Raw genomic sequence first — 22,288 nt, 5'->3', positions numbered from 1 at the left:
ATGAAAAGAGCGCCCAGACGTGCTTTTGACAGGTCAGGTCACGAAGTAACGGATACGGCATCTCAGGCTACAAAATATGGCTTCACAGGACAGTGAACAAACTCGAAAAATTTCCCTCTCAGACAAAATTCCGAGCATATATGGTAACCCTGTTTCCTATATGTCTTTACAATAATCAGTATCATTATACTGAATTCTATTACATTGATCATAATAAGTAAACCACTCAACAGTCTAACTGACTACGGGTTATTGCCAAGATGTGTTTAATTTATAACACTCTCCCCTAGTTCGGGACATTTACAGAATGTCTTGACCTCTCTCTCCCTCGTCATAAATCTGACATTTAAAATTAGTATTTCAATTCAGGATATTTACAGAAATGTGTAAACATTATATTAATTTGAGAAAGGGTATTTTACAGTGTTCGTAAATGTTACAAAGGAAATTACCAAAAATATATAGATTTCCATATTGAGAAGACATGTTCCTCTACTCCCCCTCTCCAGATTTCCTGGCCCGAGGAGCAATATGTTTGTCCTAAGCTCTGAAGCTCTGAACGCGCTTGATAGAAACCAGATATGGAGATAGTAAGATTTTATTGCCCGAGCCAGACTACCGACTTTCCAATCTTACAGGTTGAAATAAGTGTGGGCAGGGGGGGAGTATATATCTTCTTAACCGAACCATGATAAAGTATATCAGTTGAAAAGTTCAACTTGACTTTTTTTTAAATTTCAAATCGTTATTTCATAACATAATTTAGTTGCTATGCCCTTATGCCCCCCTCCCACCCTGAACTCTTGTAATAAATATTCATTTTTTTTTTCATATGAAAAATGAGAGCGTAAATTAACTTATCCCAACCGCTCACGTTTTGCATAACGTTTTTATGAATGTTTCACATTACTTTAAATAACTGCTGACGGCTTTCCCTATTAGAGGGTACAATAACATAAGCCAGTGAAAATTAATGGAACGTGTCATATTTTTATTCCGATATTTATCTTAATATATGTGGCTCACATTATCACTTTTTGTTGAAAGTTTTCTCACATCGAACTTAATTGGGTTGGAGTGTCTACATCTGTAGCGGTGCTTTAAAAGGTCATAAAGTGGCCAATATTTTAGATAGCGTTATGCGGGACTTTTATATAAACTGAAAATAATATACTGTAGATTGATTCACAACTCTGCCGCCGGTCGAATGCAAGCCCGTAAGGACCAACCAAAATTAAATGCCCGTGTCTGGTGCGAGTCCTCACACATAATTATAAAACATAGCAAATTACAGTATTTTATTCCATAAGTCTTGGTTATAAAATTATCAAAGGCATTCCAATTATAATCAACACATAAATTGTATTCATATTGTCATTTTCATCCACACAAGTGGCTGCATATGTTACAATGAAATAAACTAAACTAAACTAAACATAAACCATAACCCCAACCAAAAATTAATCCCTGACAAAGCTTAGATGTAACGAATTAACACGATCTTCCAACAATCTGCTTAAAAGCTCTAATTAGTATTTGCGCTGTTCTGAATCTTTCCCTTGAAGTGGTAAATTGAAACGGGGATGTTAGCCTTTAATTTTGCCCAAGGGAGAACGGCATTGTGTAACAGTAAATTGCATTGGTATGCATACTTATACTACGTAGTTATACTGGATCTTTCCTCTACCATTAGTCCCTCAAATTTACTTTGGTCAGATCACTGGGATTTCATGATATTCCCTTCACTGTACGCTCCTAAAGCAATACAATTGGGATGCTACATGTAAGTTGTCATCCAGTAGCAAAACATCACTTGAACATTATCCGAATGATATGGGATATATAGCTTGTGAAAGCCTAGGTATAAATACCAACAAGGTATGCAGCTCATCTCTAAACCAGCCCCGTCAATCAAACACACATTATCTTCACTTGCGTCTTAGTTTAAATGCAGTCAAACAGGCTATAAATACGAATATATTGCGCGTTTATTTTAGATCCGCTGATTCGAAAATAATATAATCCATTTCTACTACTTGCACAAAACGCCTACATTTTGGTATTTTTATAGTGACCATACCTATACCCTAAATCCTGAAAATTGAAAAAAAAAATTCTGGAACAAAATGCGTAAATGAATAAAGTAGCTAGACTATCCTTCATAGGGAGCTCTTTACATAAATTGCAGTATTAATAGATTTATAAAACGTATGCAGTAAAAATCCATTATACTGTGCCTATATAAGCTCTGAATCACTGTAGTTCTTGACAGTCCAGTGGACATTTAGGAAATTCACGGGAATAAACGCGTCCATATGAAAATAAGAGCTTATACTAACTTGAAACGGAATAAAGAACGAGTGAGTGAGTGAGTACCTCCCCCCCCCCCCCCACACACACACACATGCACACAATCACCCACGAATGTAACTGTCTTGAAAACAAGAAGCAGAGAACGCCATAAATATTTTAGTAGTATTAGACATCCTAAAGGTAGTCACGCAGCAAAACTTTTGTGTACTTTAAAAAATCTGAGAATATATTATAGCAAATATAATACAATTTAAATAATTGAAATGCATTTCTTTCCAACATTCAGTTTACGTACGTTTTTTGGTAGCCTCTCAAAGTTTTAAACCTCAAATATTGGAGACCATAATAGAGTCAGCCAAGGACACGTTTGGGGAACACGTTAGAACACGTCATGATGGACATTAACAGGTGTAGGACCAGAACAGAGCCTCTGGTAAACAGTTTAGAACCAAGGGACCGAACTTGATTTGAGGACCAGAAGAGAGGCTTTACAATCCCTGACATACACAGATTCTGTATATGTACATACAGATTTTGTGCATGTCTGTATTTTTTCTGATTATAAAGTAGTCACCATTGCTTTTGTTTTTTTTAATGGTAAATATTGTTGCAGTCTTTTTTTTTTTTTTTTGTTGTTGTTGTTAATTTTTTGTCTTTGCTAGGTTATTGTCTATTTTAATAATAACTGATTCATCAGTAATCAGCACTGAGTAGAAACTTTTTTATGGCAAAATGTTTTTTATTTTCTTATTTAAAATGTTTCTTTTATTCTGTCTTATGTAATATGGCAAAAAATTGGTTATTAGGTCAAGACCTTTTAATAAAGGGTTGAAACATGCAAATTAACCAAAAACTTATTTGATGTTTTTTATCAGATTTAAATAATAACTTTTTTATTGACACAGATTGTAATCTAGCTGATTTATTTGACTTTTTCCATATAATTTACTGTTAAATTGATAAGAGCTGCACTGTATTTATGTAATAGGAAACATAGAATATGAATTTATAGGTTAAGATATAGAGTAAAACACATCATTAATAGTGTAAGAAAACACTGGGTGTTGACAGTGCCCTCTGTTGCTAAGATACGGAGTATCATGCGTTTCCAAAGTTTAAACAAGTAAAGATAAAGGAATACCCCCTTGTAGCTAAACATTTAGGTCACATTCCATCGGTGCTGCAGTTTTAAAATTGATTTTTAAAAGATGAGAGTATCAGCGCCTTTTACAATCATGTCGAGGATTCTGTTATCACTCTCTGCAAATACGCCCAGTAAGGTGTACATTTCATTCATAATTTCATTGATTTAAATGGCAACAACAGAGCTATGTTTCTCTTAGCTGGAGTAATGGGATCTTTTTTGCAGACCCAGTTGCAGAAAGCACAGCAGACGGTAGATGATCACCAGCAGTTTGAAGATGCTCACCAGGCAGCATGTGACAGCTTGAGTCTGATGAAGGACAGGCTTGCCATGTGTGCAGACGTCATTGGGGATAAACACACGCTTCAGAGCAAACTGGACAGACTGCAGGTAATGGGGCAGGATAATTTGTAACTAAAACAAACGAATTTTTTTACTGTATAGCTTGCAATTTTATTTTTGTTGCCAGCAAGTTTTACAAATCTCATTCACTGCTTATATATTTGATATAGAATGGTTATGCATGATGTTTATCTTGTAAAATCTCATTTTTCCATTGTACCACTATTTTATTTTGATTTGAAAAAGTATGTCTTTAACATATCCCACATTTTCTTGATGGAAATGAACGTAATATCCACCTATTCCATAAGCTTACCTCTATTCCAAGGCTTTTCTTATAACAAATATGAATGAAAAATTGCAGGACTTGACTGCCTCCATGTCTGAGTGTGAAGCCAAACTTCAGGCCTGTAGGACCAGTGCTGACAAGACAATGGCCAGTTCTGGCCACGCTGGACAACAGGAGGTCCAGCAACAGATAGATGCTCTCAAGCTGGACTGGGAGAAACTGATTAACAGCACTATGGATGCCAAGGTAAGAAGTTGGGCTTTTGTGTGTGTGTGTGTGTGTGCGTGCGTGTATGCGTGTGCGCATGAAACTTAAAATTAAAGCAACAATCAGCATATTCTGTAAAATAGTGATTCTTCTAATAATGGTGATGACAGTAGTAAAGGCTGGGAGAATAAGAATGAAATAAGTGAAATTGCAGTGATATTTGTGATTTAGTGACTCAGGCAATTTAATGCTGACAGTGATGGTGATAATAATCTGTGCTTTTGACCAAGCCTAATCGTGATGTTTTCAGATCCACTTAGAGGATGCTGTTCAAATGTGGGTGCGTTATGAAGAACAGTATGACCACCTCTCTCACTGGCTCAAAGATATGGAGAGAAAATTGAAGGAGTTTGGTCCACAGTCTACACTGGAGGAAAAGAAGCAACAGCTGCAGAAATATCAAGTAGGCTATTTGTACTGTTTTTTGAGACGCTAGGATAATCTTTTGAAGACAAGTTCTGCATCTTTTATCACAAGAAAAGAGTGGATACTATAATTTGTGTACTTACATTAAGCAGTTAATGTTATTTTAGTGATATCACTGTATGGTAAATTGCAAATTAATTTGCTGCTTTTATTCTATCATGGTGACTTGTAGGATATGGTAGGCAGTTTGGAATTAGCTGGTATTTTTTCAATTTAGTTTTTGCCATTTTTGTACCCCTTGTTTTTATTTATGGATTTTTTTTTCTTGTGACATGTTTGTTTTTTATCAAAGAATTCCTTTACACATTATGTCAGTTGTCGGACCTTTTGAGGAATATCATTTCAAAACACATTCATAAAACCCCCTCTTATTTTAAAACACTTCCTTAAGTCCGAGTGTATAAGCAGTTCTGTTTGATCTAGAATTTATTTGGCTTTGCATTTTATTTTCATATTTTCCATTTCATTTTGAGTTTTGAGGGTTGCAGTGTATGTGTGTGTGTGTGCATTCTTGTATTTGCTATGACTTCTGCCTCTTTGTTTGCCGCGTCAAGGTGTATTATCAGAAACGGCAGGAGGATGACTCCATGGTTTTAGAGGATATGGGAAGTGAAGGGGAACATGTAAGAGCTATAGCACTGTGTAGAGCAGAATAGAATACCCTTCATTATGGAAAAGATGCAGTTTATATTATATATACCCTATGCTTACTTATACTAGAAAGTCTTGCTTTTCCTTTAAGTGGTGTACACATTTTACAAGTTTAGAAATCTTGCTTTCAGTGTTTAACCAAGTAGTTGGGATAGGTGTGAACCTTACCAGGAAGTTCATTATTTGTGCACGTGAAAGAATATGCTTCATATTATATGCTGTAAATTGTTTATAGTACCCACAATAGCTTGTGTGTTGTAATGCAAATGTGCTTTTTGTTTTTTAACACACGAACAAATTATTTTTCATTGGTGCAGGGGCTGCTTAAGTTCATGTACAATTTTTCAGCATATGTAGTCAACCACCCCTCAAATTCTTTTGTACCCAGAGTCTATCCCCTTACCCACTATCCCCTTGATAGCAGATCATGTTATATTATAAAAATGCAGATTATGTTATATTATAAAAATGCTTTATTTTCTAGCAGATTATTTACAACCGTACAAGTGTTTTATGTACACCCCCAATATGTTAAATATGCACTCTGAAAATATTGGGATTTCAATGTTTAAATTGCCAAAGTATCAAAAATTGATCCTAAAAGAACTTTTAAATGACTTGGGAATGTCTTGGCATGAGGATGCGGAGAATGGAATGGCTTTATGTTGTATGTGCCAGCTTATATGGGAGCATGGGTTGCTTTGTAATTAGTACCACCAGCGTGTACGCTGGCGGTACTCATGGTTTTAGTCCCGACCCGTCTCGTCCGGCTCCGCCGGCTCCGTTGGCTCCGTTGGCTCCGCCGGCTCCGCGTACTGGCGCCGGATACAAGTCACCGTTACCGCTTCTCCTCTTAGACCGCAAGGACCCCTGTCTCCATCTCTTGGATTTAGGTCACATATAACCTCAACTTGAACCCCCAAGTTTTTTTGTCTCAGTCGGTGCATTGACCTGGGCGTGACACTCGTTGAATTGCACCCTTGTCAAAATTTTTGAAAATTCAATGCCAATTATCTACCCTACGGAAGGAATTATGGGAAAAATTTCTACAGACGACTGACCGAAAGTCATATGTGGAGATTTCAAATATGCCCTTGGATTTGACCTTTGACCTTTGTTTCAAGGTCAAATGGGCCAAAATTTTCAAAAAAACGAATTTTTTTACGAAAAAAAAAATTATTTTTGCTGTTATTCAGACACTACACAGACTTAACCAATAATATTATTGGAAAGTGTTCCCCTTTGGGTCATCTTTCATCTCCGTGAATTCGGGGTCAATCAGTGCATTTTCACGGGAGTAGCAACCATAAGATACCGAAACTGAAAACTGTCTATAATTCGGGAACCATTAATGCTAGAGACCCGTTCTTTTTTGCATTTTGTAGAGCATGTAAAGCCTAACACTGCAGATGGTCTCCGTTTTTTCGTATTCCATACATTTTTTGAGTTATGCTGTATCAAAAAGTACATTGTGGTTGTGAAAATAATAACATTTAGTCCCTTATATCTCCAAAACTGGCAGAGATAGGTCTATAGTTACTATTAAAGTTGAATAGGAAGTCACATACTGGCAATTTAAATGTGACCTTGAAATTGACCTTTGGCCTACTTTTCACCATGAATTGAACTTTGCAAATTTTGGTTCCTTTTTATCTCCAAAACTGGCAGAGATAGGTCCATAGTTACTATTGAACTTGAATAGAAAGTCATATACTGGCAATCTAAATTGAAATTGACCTTTGACCTACTTTACACCATAAACTGAACTTTGCAACTTTTTAATGCTTTTATTTTCATAACTGGCAGAGATACGCCCATAGTTACTATTGAATTTGAATAGAAAGTCATACGAGGCAATTTACTGTGACCTTAAAATTGACCTTTGACCTACTTTTAACCATAAACTGAACTTTGCAATTTTTTTTATGCTTTTATTTTCAAAACTGGCAGAGATACACCCATAGTTACTATTGAATTTGAATAGAAAGTCATTAGAGGCAATTTACTGTGACCCTTAAATTGACCTTTGACCTACTTTTAACCATGAATTGAACTTTGCAAATTTTGTTCCCTTTTATCTCCAAAACTGGCAGAGATAGGTCCATGGTTACTATTGAACTTGAGTAGAAAGTCATATACTGGCAATCTAAATGTGACCTTGAAATTGACCTTTGACCTACTTTTAACCATGAATTGAACTTTGCAAATTTTGTTCCCTTTTGAAAGTTTTCTCTCCAAAACTGGCAGAGATAGGTCCATAGTTACTATTGACCTGGAATAGAAAGTCATTAGAGGCAATTTACTGTGACCCTTGACCTACTTTTTACAATGAACTGAACTTTGATTGTACCATATTTAGTTTTTTTTTTTTTTTTTGCATATTTTGAGAATTCTTGTTGATTGCATTTTATAGAGCTTGTCAAGCACAAGATTGGTGGTGGAGTCCCTTTTTTTGGGTGGGGGGTCCATACGAATGCGCTTACTCCAGCTGGTGGTACAATATCCGGAGGTGGTATCGCCTCTCTGATCCTCTAGTTTTGAAATTGATGAATTGTAAACTAAGATTAATGATGAAATGGATTTTGGAGATACGAATAAGATTTTTAAAACTACACTGGAATGGAGATTAGTTTTTTTAAAATGTAGGGTACAATATATAATTTTGACAGTTGGTCATTATACTCAATTCAGTTGGATGATAAAAAGGTGTCTAGGTAAATTTACTTGTCATAAAGTGAGCCTGTATTTTTAATTTCTATATGACATAACTTACAAGTTGAATACTCCTAGGTCCACCAACAGACTATAAGGGCCCACCAGGCAGAGATTGACGAGTTTGCTGACCATGCTCAAACTTTAGCGCAAACCACCTCTGAGACCAGAGTGACCACTCAAGTCTCTCAACTGACCTCCAGATACCAATCCCTACTGACCGCTGTGAAGGTTAGTGACAGTATCTGTGTCTGTGGTGAATATTTTATGAAAAAGTGACAAATAGACATTAAAGACATTATAGTGAGAATCTTTGTTTATTTTTCAGGCTTTATCAAAGAAATTGCTTGCTCATTGAAATGATGCCTACAAGGCCTGCTAATCAAACGAAATTTTCAACTCATGATAATGTAGTTTATTTTGATATCCTCATGTGTATTTAAAGAATTATAGATAATAACTTTGTCTTTAAATAAAGTAGTGCTTCAATTGAAAATATCCATGCAGCAGATGGACAACAAATTATGTTGCTTTCCATTATCGTAGGAGATTGTGAAAAAATGCGAACAGAACGTGTTGGACCACCAGGTGTTTAATGAGAAGTGCGAGGAGTACCGAACATGGCTGAAAGCTGCCAAGAACAAACTGGAGCTGTGCTCTGATGTCTCTGGGACCAGGAAACAGATAGAAGAAAAGGAAGCCAATATCCAGGTAAACAAAAAATAATCTGGCTGTTGAACATCCCTGAAATAACATTAATATTGTACATCTCTCTATAATTTGATACTACCTGTTTCGTCTCAGTAGTTTAAATATTGTAATGAGCTGGTTATGGTTGGGGCGGTAATTTTGGATGCTAATTCCAACCTCCACATATTCCGCTTTTTCACTTGTTTGCCCCCCATGGAGGTAAGATTGTTTCAAGATTCATTAGATCCAAAAAGATAAAGCATAAATTGTAAAGCCAGCTGATCTGTTTAGAAAGGATAACAACCTTCATTTTTTACCTTTAATACATTCTCACTACATAAATGTTATGTATTTTATGGCTTAATTAAAAGCAGCGTACCTCGCAGTTAATATGTATTTTAAAATATTAGAATATCTGAAAGTATTTGGTATTGTCTGTGTATATTTTATCATTCTTCATGTGAATATTGTATTCCCTACAGGAGCTTCAAGTGGAAAAAGAAACTGGCTTCAGCAAACTAAACCATGCCATTGAGGCAGGAGAGAAGCTATATCCAAACACTGCTACTGACGGGAAAGAATCCATCCGCCATGACATTCGTAACATGAAGTCTGGATTCGAGAGACTTTTTGATGAGGTAGTGACCACACAGAGAAGACTTGATGGTAGCCGAGTCCAGTGGTCATCATTTGATGATAGTGTGACCACTCTGAAGCTGTGGGTACAAGATATGGAGAATAAGGTGAAGGCAGAATTGGTGCTCAAGTCAACACTGGAAGAAAAGAAATCTCAACTTATTTCATACAAGGTATGTATGTAAGATTTTGTAGACCAGGCAATGAAAATTCATTATTGTACCACCAGCGTTAGCGCTGGCGGTACACATGGTTTTGGTCCCGTCCGGATCGTTTCGCCGGCTCCGCCGGCTCCGTTGGCTCCGCCGGACGGCTACTGTTACCGCTTCTCCTCCTAGACGGTAAGGGCCCCCGTACCCATCTCATGGATTTAGGTCACCTATAATCTCAATTCGTTCCACGTAAAATTTGGGCTTTGTCGGTATTGGGGTCTGGGTGTGGCACTCATTGCAATGCACACTTGTCTAAAAATGGCAAAATTAAATGCTAATTATCTACCCTACGGAAGGAGTTATGGGAAAAATTTCTATAGACGGCTTTCCAAAAGTCATATGTGTAGATTTCAAATATACCCTTGGATTTGACCTTTGACCTTTACTCCAAGGTCAAATGGGCCAAAATTTTCAAAAAAATGAAATTTTTTACGAAAAAAAATTTTTTTGCCCTGTTATTCAGACACCACACAGACTTAACCAATAATATTATTGGAAGGTGTTACCCTTCAGGTCATCTTTCATCTCCATGAATTTGGGGTCAATCGGTGCATTTTCACGGGAGTAGCGGCCATAAGATACCGAAACTGAAAACTGTCTCTAATTCGGGAACCATTAATGCTAGAGACCCATTCTTTTTTGCATTTTGTAGAGCATGTAAAGCCCAACACTGGAGGTGGTCTCGGTTTTTTTGTATTCCATACGGTTTTCGAGTTACGCTGTATCAAAAAGTACATATTGGTGGTAAAAGCAAAATGTGCAGTACGGTAATGGATAATAAATTTTGAACTCTGGAAAAATAAAACATAAGGCTTGGCAAAGCAGACAACTTGTGTTCAAAAATGACATTATTTCATCAAATTTGAACTTCTGAAACTTCAGAGCACCTCCTATTTCAAGAATTTTGACCAAAATGACATTTTCTTTATTTTAATTAATTTTTTCTGTACGAAATTTAAGGCACATTATGGTAACTCCAAAATTATAACATTTAGTCCCTTATATCTCCAAAACTGGCAGAGATAGGACCATAGTTACTATTGAAGTTGAATAGGAAGTCATATACTGGCAATCTTACTATGACCTTGAAAGTGACCTTTGACCTACTTTTCACCATGAACTGAACTTTGCAAATTTTTCTTCCCTTTTATCTCCAAAACTGGCAGAGATAGGTCCATAGTTACTATTGAAGTTGAATAGGAAGTCATATACTGGCAATCTTACTATGACCTTGAAAGTGACCTTTGACCTACTTTTCACCATGAACTGAACTTTGCAAATTTTTCTTCCCTTTTACTCAAAACTGGCAGAGATAGGTCCATAGTTACTATTGAACTTGAATAGGAAGTCATATACTGGCAATCTAAATGTGACCTTAAAATTGACCTTTGACCTACTTTTCACCATAAACTGAACTTTGCAAAACTTGCTTCCCTTTTATCTCCAAAACTGGCAGAGATAGGTCCATAGTAACTATTGAACTTGAATAGGAAGTCATATACTGGCAATCTAAATGTGACCTCAAAATTGACCTTTGACCTACTTTACACCATGAACTGAATTTTGCAAATTTTGCTTTCCTTTTATCTCCAAAACTGGCTGAGATAGGTCCGTAGTTACTATTGAACTTGAATAGGAAGTCATATACTGGCAATCTAAATGTGACCTCAAAATTGACCTTTGACCTACTTTTCACCATAAACTGAATTTTGCCAATTTTGCTTCCCTTTTATCTCCAAAACTGGCAGAGATAGGTCCATAGTTACTATTGAACTTGAATAGGAAGTCATATACTGGCAATCTAAATGTGACCTTGAAATTGACCTTTGACCTACTTTTCACCATGAACTGAATTTTGCAAATTTTGCTTCCCTTTTATCTCCAAAACTGGCTGAGATAGGTCCATAGTTACTATTGAACTTGAATAGGAAGTCATATACTGGCAATCTAAATGTGACCTTGAAATTGACCTTTGACCTACTTTTCACCATGAACTGAACTTTGCAAATTTTGCTTTCCTTTTATCTCCAAAACTGGCAGAGATAGGTCCATAGTTACTATTGAACTTGAAAAGGAAGTCATATACTGGCAATCTAAATGTGACCTTAAAATTGACCTTTGACCTACTTTACACCATAAACTGAATTTTGCAAATTTTGCTTTCCTTTTATCTCCAAAACTGGCTGAGATAGGTCCGTAGTTACAATTGAACTTGAAAAGGAAGTCATATACTGGCAATCTAAATGTGACCTTAAAATTGACCTTTGACCTACTTTACACCATAAACTGAATTTTGCAAATTTTGCTTTCCTTTTATCTCCAAAACTGGCTGAGATAGGTCCGTAGTTACTATTGAACTTGAATAGGAAGTCATATACTGGCAATCTAAATGTGACCTTGAAATTGACCTTTGACCTACTTTTTATCATGAACTGAACTCTGCTAATTTCTTTCTCTTTTAACTTCAAACTTGACAGAGATAGGTCCATAGTTACTCTTGAACTTGAATAGGAAGTCATATACTGGCAATTTACTGTGACCTTGAAATTGACCCTTGACCTACCTTACGAAGAACTTAAATTTGATTGTACCATATATATTTTTTGCAATAGTTTAAAAATTCTTGTTGATTGCATTTTTACAGCTTGTCAAGCACAAAACTGGTGGCTGTGTCCCTTATTTTGTGTATGTGGGGGTCTATACGAATGCGCTTGCTCCAGCTGGTGGTACAATATTCGGAGGCGGTATCGCCTCTCTGATCCTCTAGTCATTATTAAGTTTTTGAGAGAATTTATTTATAAATTTTTGCAAAATGCACTTTTTAAGGGTATATAGGTCAGAATGAAAATAACATGATAACTGTTTTGAATATCCTGTTTTGATCATATATGGATCATCCACCTTGAAATACTTGGATTTAGTTTGACTGTTGTCTGTTACCAGAGCTTGCAGCAGGACATCCAGGCATACCAGCGTGTGGTGGACAGTGTCCGAGATAAAGCCCAGTCTCTTAGCGACAGCACCAGTGACCCCCATATTACACAGCACATGGCACAGCTCACAGCAAGATACCAAGAGCTATGTGTGGCAGCCAAGGTAATGGATTCTTAGAAATACACAATTATAATCCCATGTTCTATCAGTGAGACTGGACTGAAAGTTCTGAGTGGACAAAAACACAGTTGGAACCTTTACCATCACATATGGGAATAAATATTGTATTGAAATATGAAATGTTAACTTTATAAATCAACACTCTGTAAAGGTTTCAGCAGTACAAAATTTAAAAAAGAGGAGGAGAAGATAAAAGTCACAGCAATGTACCTGTGCCAAACAGAGTCAGTTACAAGGTAATGTATCTGTAAAAGAATTTCCAATGAAGGAATTTTTACTTTTACAATTGCAGGAACTTGTCCACAAGTATGAGACGATAGTTTCTGATCACCAGCAGTACTATGACTCGTCCTCCAGTTGTCTGGACTGGCTGGAGGCTATGAAAGAGAGGCTAGCTCTGTGTGATGATGTCACAGGGGACAAACATGCCGTACAGAGTCGACTGGATAGACTACAGGTAAAAGATCAGATATTATGTTGATTTTTAAATGTGTTTTATGTGTATGGTGTTTTATATGTATTGGATTGTTTTAAAATGGAAAAACTCAAGAAGTAGTATATATTCACAGTTTTTCTTTCTAATATATATTGTCCAAATTTAAGATGGTCATTAACACTCACAAACTAGACATTTCAGTTGATAGTTTTGTTAACATCATAGGTATTTCTCCATCAAGTAGTGCGATACTTTGTAGTTGTTTACATAGTTTCTGTAGATTTTAAGTTAGTCATATGGTAACTAAATCTTATATGTTTTTCTCTACTATTTTACATAATTTTGTGGAAACTTTTACTCTTGCATGTGTAGAATAGATAAATTATCTTATCTTTTAACTTAATCCATCTTTCAGAAAAAATATAAATATGTAAGATAGGATATTGAGTACATTATTTCATTTTACTTATCCTCCTTATTTATTAAGCAGCATGAACAATTGCATGTATGTATCTTTAACTTCTTCAGTGCTTTTAGAATCTTTCATTTTTATTTTACAATAGAACCTAGGATAATGCATTAGTCAACATGGAGCTAACACATTTTTCTCTTTTGTTCTTTTATTTCTTTGTTTGTTATGTTGGTTAAACAGCGGCGTTTTGTAAGTTTCTCGGTTTGGAAGTTTGACTTGTATTGGCTTGGATGGTTATGGCTTATTTACTGTAAGGTGCATGTGCTAATTCTGATGATTTCAAGTACCATCTAAATATATAATCATGAATTAAGCAGTTTTATAAGGTTTTATTTGAAAAGAAACCATTTTTTTTGGACAAAAATTTGACAAATTATGTAAGTTTGCTTTCCTAATATAAATTGTTCTTTTGTGGCATTACTCCTTTGTAGATTAGACTATTTTAGAATATAGGTCTCTGAAAGTCAGTAAAGAAAAAAGATCCCCACCCTCCCACCCACCCTGGCTGGCTTATTCCCTAGATAAAATTTTCATGTGTAGCATTATGGTCCCCCTTAAAAAAACATATTATAGTCAGAATTAGCACATAATTTATTAATTGGAGATTATGTTGGATTTGTTCAAATGGTATGATTTTTGCTACATGATTCCATTATAAAACAAAGCATTGCCGTGATCACTGGTTATTATAAGTTGTATTGCTGTTTGAGTCTTGCTAGACTAAATGTATGGAATGGTAACATTGACTTGGATGCTGTGCTATTTAAAGTTGGAGTGATTCAGCATGCCTGGTCATTTGGCATGAAGTGATTGACCATAAAAGATGATGTGGAATAGCCATGTTGAATGCCAGAATGACCAATTGTTTAAAACATTTGAAATTAATTTTTTGGGGTTAATTTTACCAATAAAATGGTTATTATAACAGACTGGGGAAATCAACAATTTTGAATTCACCATAGTGTATATATGGAAAGGTAACCAGTTTTGGCAATTTTCTAAAATGGGTAAAATAACATTACAAAGGCAAATATATATGCTTCCTTTCTTATTATATCAATTAAAATGTGTTTTGAAATCAAGTCATTGGTTCAGTTTTTGATTTCATCTTGAATGACCTTCTCCAGGACATCTTGGTGCTAAAGATGGAGGGAGACCCCAAACTGGCTGGAGTCCAGTCTGATGCTGAGAGGGTCATCCCGTTCACTGTCACTCATGGTCAAGAAGCTATAAAGAGAGACACAGAGGAGCTGAAGACCGACTATGACAACTTTGTAACCAAACTAGAGCAGGTAAGAGTTTAATGTTTCTTCAGAGATTGTTTCCATTGCTTTGGTTACTTTGATAACTACAGATAAGCCTTCATCTTTTCTGTCTTAACAGGCATAAAAGTCTCATTCTTTACATTACTGAAAATAGCAGCATTTCATAGCCATTGATGTGTTTAATATAGTTAAGAATAATCATTTTTTTTTTGCAGATTAGGGTGTATTTAGTACACAGCATCAAAGTAAACTTTTTTTTACGCTTGTCCTGTTTACTGTGTGTGCATGCATAGGCACATGTGTAGCATGTATAGCAAGTACATATTACAAACTATGTAGTGTAATGTATACTGCTGTCTTCCATTCTAGACAAAGACAGACCTTGAGGACTGCTTGCGCCATTGGCAGACATTTGAGGACAAGTATGATACCTGCTCTAACTGGGTCAAGGAGATGGAAATGAAACTGAAGACAGTAGAATTGGTGGGAACACAGAGAGAAAAGTCGGCTCAACTGGAAAAGCTGAAGGTATGCTGCAGTGTCTTCTAAATAATGATGTATGGGAGATATGTATTGCGCATGTAGAGAAATCAAAATTTGATTTTAGTAGGAAAAATATGAACAGTGCCAATTTTCTCTCTCTCTCTCTCTCTCTCGTTCATCTCCTGTCCTTCAGATTCTTTACTCATCCCAGTCTTAATATTAAGTCGGGCCTTAATCAGATGCAGTTAGTAATCAGTTATCATCGCGTTTTGAATCTTACCCCCTTATTCTCTGTTCTATCTCACCAGGGCTGGCAGGAAGAGGTGTCCCTGTACCAGTTACAGATAGACAACTGCTGTGACTGTGCCAGTACACTGAGCAGGCTGAGCACAGACTCCAGGGTCAGCACTCAGGCCTCCCAACTCAACCACAAGTATCAGGCTCTCATTATCACTGTCAGGGTAAGATTCTGTTAGATTTTAAGTTTTATTCAAAATAATAATAATAATAATAATAATAATAATAAAATTTTTAATAATAATAATAACATTAAAAATAAAAATGAGTATTCTGGGAGTCATAGGCCTTTTGCAGCTAGACAGTAAACAGAAGAATGTTGGAGAGAAAGCTCTTCAGTAAACAAAAGAAGTCAGCATCTAGTCATCTAGCTGCAAAAGGGCTAAAGTTGATGCTGAAAATGTTACCTTAAAAAGACCACTACAATAACAAGCTGAATGTGGCCACTGCATCTGGTTGACGATGGAAGCTCCCAGAGACAGGATAATTGTTTTACTTAGACTTAAAATATCTATGACTTAGGTATGAATACCACACAATGTGTCTGTGTCATCATTTTGTATGTTTTCTAATACAGGAGACTGTGCGTCGCTGGGAGCAGTTTGTCATTGACTGCCAGCAGTATCAAGACGCCAGGGAGAACTGCCTGAAGTGGCAAGCTGTTATCAGAGAGAAGCTGGCCAAGTGTAGTATTGGTGCTGGGGACAAGAAAGCCATTCAGGAGAGACTAGAACAATTGAAGGTAAAAGGGGAAGCTTTTAATATGATTTTTGCGACACTGGTCCTAGTAAACCTAAATGAAATCTAAGTGTGATGTCTTGAATGAAGCTTGTATCAGTACTACCCTGAATGGATTAGATGTCAAAGAACTGCATAGATATATTCGAAAAAAAGAATAATTTTCTAAAAACATTTAATGAATTTTTTGTCCTCAGGAGTTGGCAAGCAACAGGGACCAAGGTTTCCGAAAAATTCAAGCTGTGACCGATGCTCTACAGCTTGTCTTGCCAAACACGTCACCTATAGGACGGGACAACTTGCGTAGAGAGCAACAGTCACTGCAAGAAGACTGGGACAGTTTGGGAGCCAGCGTAAATGATGCCAAGACCAAACTGGAGAGCTGTATGACACAGTGGTCAGTGTATGATGACAGCACTGGTCAGTTACTCAAGTGGCTGACCGAAATGGAGACTTCTTTGAAGACCGAGTCTGACCCATGCAGCACTTTACCAGAGAAGAGGGCACAGCTAGAGAGATTAAAGGTAGAATAGTGTTTTAGTTTGTTCCTTTACTTTTGGCAAAATTCCTTAAATTTATTAATTTAAAAGGAAGTAGTAATAGATAATTATATGAATTATGGACTTTGAAAATTAAGATTTTTGAGTTTACTTGTGATAAATATGTAACCGTCATTAAAAACATTATAACATTCATGTTTAGACATTATGTATTCTTTCCTGTTCAAAAATAACAGTAAAGTTGTAAATTGCTTTAGAAAGACTACGTTTTTTACCTATGACATATTGATTCTCCAACAAAGGGTCTTGAAAACAAAGACTGGCAAATTTAGTCTCTTTACAAATGCTTTACTGTCATTAGATGGGAACTTTTACTATCCCTAGACAAGACTAAAAACTTATTTGACTGACAAATAATGTTGCAAATTATAACTTCTTTCTTTGCCTTAATACTGCCACTATGTTTAATCCAGTGTATGTTTCCAATATTAAATTTAATGTCCAATTACAGGCAGTACAGTTGACCATCAACAGTCAAAACAGTGCCATTGACAGCCTCAACTCCAAAGCCCAAGCACTGAGAGAGGATGCCAGTGATGATCAGCTGACATCCAAAGTCACAGAGATTGTCTCCAGATATGAGGCATTAGCAACCAGTGCAAAGGTGTGTATACTGGGACCTGTTTCATTAAAGACCTTAAGCCCATAAAATTGGTTTTAACTTTTAAGACCAACATTTTAGTCTACATTGACCTGAGATAAAACAGTAGTATTCCAACCTATTGAAATATCCTGTCTGTTTTACAATGTTTTAGACCAGTAGGTACATTATTTAAGTGGACTGCTATGGATTTTTCTACAACTGAATCTTAGTCCAACTTTTGGACTATAGCTCATTTGTGAAGCCAGTCCCTGTCTTTAAATGACAAATAGTATAAGTGAAAATAATTCTAGTCTTACAGATATCTAAATAATTTTAGTAATTGAGATGTATTTAATTTTTTCATAGGAGCAAGTAAAGAAATGTGAGAGGTCAGTTCTCGACCATCAGAACTATAAAGATGCACACACAGAAGCTGTGAACTGGTTGAACCACATCAAGGACAAGCTAGCCATCTGCAGCGGGGTTCACACAGACAGAACAGGGGTAGAATCCAGTGCACACAAACTACAAGAGATTATGGACTCAAGGGAAGCTGGCGCAGAGAAAGTCCACATTGCTTCCCAGAAAGCTGAGACTGCGTCTGCCACCACATCTTCTAAAGGGCAGCAGATTATCCAGAAAGAGCTCACTGCACTGCAGGAGGATGTGGAGGCCACTTTCTCTTCTGCGCAGGAACTACAGTTAAATCTAGGTATGCATTTATTGTAGATGTCTAATATTAATTGCTTACATTACTGCATCTATACAACTTACATATGAAGTGGATTGATATGATATTTCATTATTTAAAATCTCCAAAGAAAAACTAACAGAAGAAAATTTCTGATTTTCTTATCAATCCCTCACCCATTAACAGTGATCAGATGTTATTAAGAAAACATGAGTTTAAATTAAATTGACAGCATTTCTTTAGTATTGAAATTCATAATCAACATGTTTTTCTTTGATATTTTCAGAGGAGTTATGTATCAGGTGGAGTGACTATATAGACCAGTATGAGCAACTTAATGAGTGGGTGAAGGAGCAAGATATCAAACTGAAGGCAGACACTGACTTTAAGGCTAATTTAGAGGAGAAAACGATACAGTTAGAAAAACAAAAGGTATTCTACTCGATGTTCATTTTGAGGTTTCAAGTAGCAAATGAACATGTATTTTCATAATTTTGATAAAGAAGGAAATCTTGTTTAAATGGACTATGAACATGTTTTCTTTACCTATGAAACATGGCTTTTTATCATCATTATCCAGAAAAATGGAAAACTTATTTCACTATATAATTATTTTTTATCTTTCAAAAATTTATTGTAGAATTGCAGACAAAAACTGCTTAAATTAGGACAACATTGGACTTTTTCACCTCTACAAAAACATTAGATGATATAATTGTCATTCCAGTCAAAATATGAGGACATAGTGAAACATCAGCCTGTTTTTGATGCCCTGAGTGAGAAGGCACAGAGTATAATGCAGTCAACTACAGATACCAGGATCAGCACTCAACTCATGCAACTTAATTCTAGATATGCCACACTCACAGCACTGTCAAAGGTAAATATGGGTATTATTTGACAAATGCACCTAGAAAAAGAAAAATGCCCCTTAAAAAAAAAAAAAAAAAAAAAAAAAAAAAAAACTTGTATTGCCACTGTCACATAACATTTCTAGGTATTATTGAATTTAAAAGATCGGCCAGGATGATCAAATAAAACCAGTTATTTACTTTGAAAAAGTCCAAATAGTTTTATATACTGATACCCAGTATTGAGATTTTTCAGAACATCAGGGAATTTCCAACTTTTAGTGAGCCAAAAATATAATTTTTGTAATCAATGCAAATAGCCCATGGACTCCACACACAATATTCTCAGACTTTTTCACTAAATGACAATCTCATCCCCGGACTCCATTAATTACATCCATTGATCTGTTGTAGGATATGATAAAGAAGTATGAGCAGCAGGTTCAGGTACATGTTCAGTACCAGCAGTGCCGTGCTGAGTTCACCACCTGGCTGGAATCTGTGGCCGAGAACCTGGACACATGTGCTGACACCTCTGGAGACAAGGACACCATTCAGTCACAGATTGATAAACTACAGGTAAATGTTGTGTTGGCTGTCTTAACATTTAGTTTTACATTTAGTTTCATTGGTTTTTAACTCAAGTTGGGTTTTCAAGGACTTTCTTACATAAAAGTTGAGGATAGGTGAAGCTGAGGATCCCCTTCATGTTATGTTGCTGGAATTGATCATTGTTAATTTGCAATATATATTAATAGCCTTCCTTCTTTTATTTCATATAAGATTGTACATATTTTTTGGAAAAAAAAAATGGAAAAGGGCACAAACTTGCAGTTTTCTACAGACAAATGAATGTTAATGTGTATCCCATTTTTAAAAATATTTTAACAGGAGTTTGCAGTTGTGAAAGAAGAAGGCCATTCACTGCTCCACACAGCCAACACCTGGGGGGACAAGGTACTGACCACAACCTCTGTGGATGGAAGAGAAAATATTCGGCGAGAGCTAGCGGCTCTTCAGAGAGACTGGGATGCTTTTGTGGCCCGCATCAGTGACACAAAAGTGACACTGGAGTCTTGTCTCCTTCAGTGGAGTGACTATGACGACAGCTTGGGACAGATAGAAAAATGGCTGTCAGATAATGAGATCAAGGTCAAGGATGTGGCCCTGAACTCTGACATTGGTGAAAAGAAGACACACCTTCAAAAGATAAAGGTATTTAAAAATATATATGGCTCATGTATCAACTATTCCTCCCAAAAAATTAGGTTTCAATTAAAAGGAAAAAATGCTTCATTAAAGGACTGTTTGTTAGTTTTCAGTATTTACAGTACAAAATTTTTTTGTTCTTTCCAGAATTTGACCCAGGACATTATAGCCTATGAGCAGATGGTGGACTCAGTGAGTTCCAAGGCTCAGGAGCTGGGGCAAAAGAGTCCCCGCAGCAAGGTGACATCTCGGGCAACACAGATCATGACCAGATACGAAGCCCTAGTTGACACAGCAAAGGTCAGAAATTAATTCATGAAGAAGAATTGAATTAAAGAAAAAAATGGATAAATCCCATATTTACAGCTTCAGTTTCATTCAAGTGTTTAAATCAGTTTGATTAGAAAATACTTTTTTTCAACCAGTGTGATCTCTTTCTTTTCTTATTTTATCTGTGATTATTTTATAGAATGCAGTGAAGAGAGCACAGGAGGTGGTGGATGACCACCAGACCTATCACGAGGCTTGTTCTGCATTTGCCTCATGGTTACGGACTGCTCAAGAGAGATTGTCTGCATGTTCTGATGCATATGGGGAGAAGTCTTTGGTCATGATGAAGAAAGATAAGATAAAGGTACACAGAAATTACTTTTGCTACCAGGTTTTTGTTCTAGTCTACCCATTCAAATAATTCAAAAACAAAAAATTTTATATGCTATGATTTTCAGACTGCAAATTATACGCTCGCCACAGTCTCTGAAGAGAAGAGAACCTTTGATGATGATGATACCACAGCTATTATTGTAACTAAGATCCAACCACCACGATTTTCTAGGACAATGCCATTTAAATATATATATATATATATATATATATATTTTTTTTTTTTTTGTGTGTGTGTGAACTTTTGAAATTAATTTTGAAATTGATGAAAAAATGTGGAAAAATACATTTTCATTCAATATGATTCAATCAAATAGCTATTGAATGACAGGAAGTTCATTGATATGAGCATATATCTCTAAAACAGGAACTGGAGAAGAGTATAGCAGATGGCAATGACAAACTTTCCAAAGTGTCATCTGCCGCTGATGCAGTCCTGCACAACACATCATCTGCTGGACAAAACCGCATCCAGCAAGACCTGGCCACCATGACCCAAGAACTGGAAGACTACCGGTCAGAAGTGACCAAGGCCCAGTCTGGTCTGGAGACCTGTTTGGACAGATGGGGCACTTACGAGGAGGCACAACAGAGGTTCTTAGACTGGCTAAAGGACATGGATGTTCATTTGAGAAAAGAACTGGAACTGAAGGCTACCATACAGGACAAGAAGGCACAATTAGATGAATACCAGGTATGGACTCTTAATAGTTTTCTAGTTTGGAAAGCAGAATAGAATTTAGACAGCACACAATTGTGAATTGTGTAAATGAGGATTTAGGTGTTCTTTCCATCTTAGATATTGATGAAATATGTTCAAAACATACCAGTGATTTTGTTTCAAATTTTACATAGACTTTTGCTTTTTTTTTGAGTTTGGTCATGCACTGTGAAACAATAAGTAACTAGCACAAGGCTTACCAAGTTACCAAAACGAAACTTTTTTGACCATAAACTCACTTTGACCCACATTTTTCCAGGCTCAGCACCAGGACCTGGTCTCCCACCAGCTACACTTGGACGGTGTCAGCCAGAAGGCACAGGCTTTACTGGAGACCAACCCAGATGCCAAGATCTCTCATGGCATCACTCAGCTCACCACAAGGTATCAAACAGTGCTGGCAGCATCCATGGTGAGTACAGCAGAATTACACCCTGGGTTTTCGAGAAAAAAAGTGATGAGGTTACAGTTTGTGTGTTGTTATATATGGCACATGGTTTTTATTTCTTTAATATTCTGTGTA

At 36.3% G+C, this 22,288-nt stretch overlaps 1 protein-coding gene across 1 annotated transcript in view; it reads left to right on the top strand.

Annotated features, from left to right (window-relative positions):
* The window catches only part of LOC106156515 (nesprin-1-like), a 119,740-nt gene that overhangs the window by 30,459 nt on the left and 66,993 nt on the right, over nt 1-22,288 (top strand). The window contains exons 41-64 of the mRNA XM_087005459.1: nt 3,683-3,847; nt 4,164-4,334; nt 4,606-4,758; nt 5,336-5,404; nt 8,223-8,375; nt 8,691-8,855; nt 9,317-9,643; nt 12,626-12,778; nt 13,089-13,253; nt 14,832-14,996; nt 15,339-15,497; nt 15,761-15,913; nt 16,327-16,491; nt 16,685-17,011; nt 17,499-17,651; nt 17,997-18,342; nt 18,608-18,753; nt 19,049-19,201; nt 19,587-19,751; nt 20,064-20,387; nt 20,529-20,681; nt 20,851-21,015; nt 21,412-21,738; nt 22,025-22,177. Coding sequence (XP_086861585.1) covers nt 3,683-3,847; nt 4,164-4,334; nt 4,606-4,758; nt 5,336-5,404; nt 8,223-8,375; nt 8,691-8,855; nt 9,317-9,643; nt 12,626-12,778; nt 13,089-13,253; nt 14,832-14,996; nt 15,339-15,497; nt 15,761-15,913; nt 16,327-16,491; nt 16,685-17,011; nt 17,499-17,651; nt 17,997-18,342; nt 18,608-18,753; nt 19,049-19,201; nt 19,587-19,751; nt 20,064-20,387; nt 20,529-20,681; nt 20,851-21,015; nt 21,412-21,738; nt 22,025-22,177 — 4,575 coding nt within the window. The remainder of the gene's footprint in view (nt 1-3,682; nt 3,848-4,163; nt 4,335-4,605; nt 4,759-5,335; nt 5,405-8,222; nt 8,376-8,690; nt 8,856-9,316; nt 9,644-12,625; nt 12,779-13,088; nt 13,254-14,831; nt 14,997-15,338; nt 15,498-15,760; nt 15,914-16,326; nt 16,492-16,684; nt 17,012-17,498; nt 17,652-17,996; nt 18,343-18,607; nt 18,754-19,048; nt 19,202-19,586; nt 19,752-20,063; nt 20,388-20,528; nt 20,682-20,850; nt 21,016-21,411; nt 21,739-22,024; nt 22,178-22,288) is intronic.

This window comes from Lingula anatina, chromosome 2 (assembly GCF_051362555.1).
Source record: "Lingula anatina isolate TDL-2025a chromosome 2, LinAna3.0, whole genome shotgun sequence".
NCBI lineage: Eukaryota > Metazoa > Brachiopoda > Lingulata > Lingulida > Lingulidae > Lingula > Lingula anatina.
Note: the sequence above shows the minus strand (reverse complement) of the source record. Positions and strands in the feature narration are given on the sequence as shown.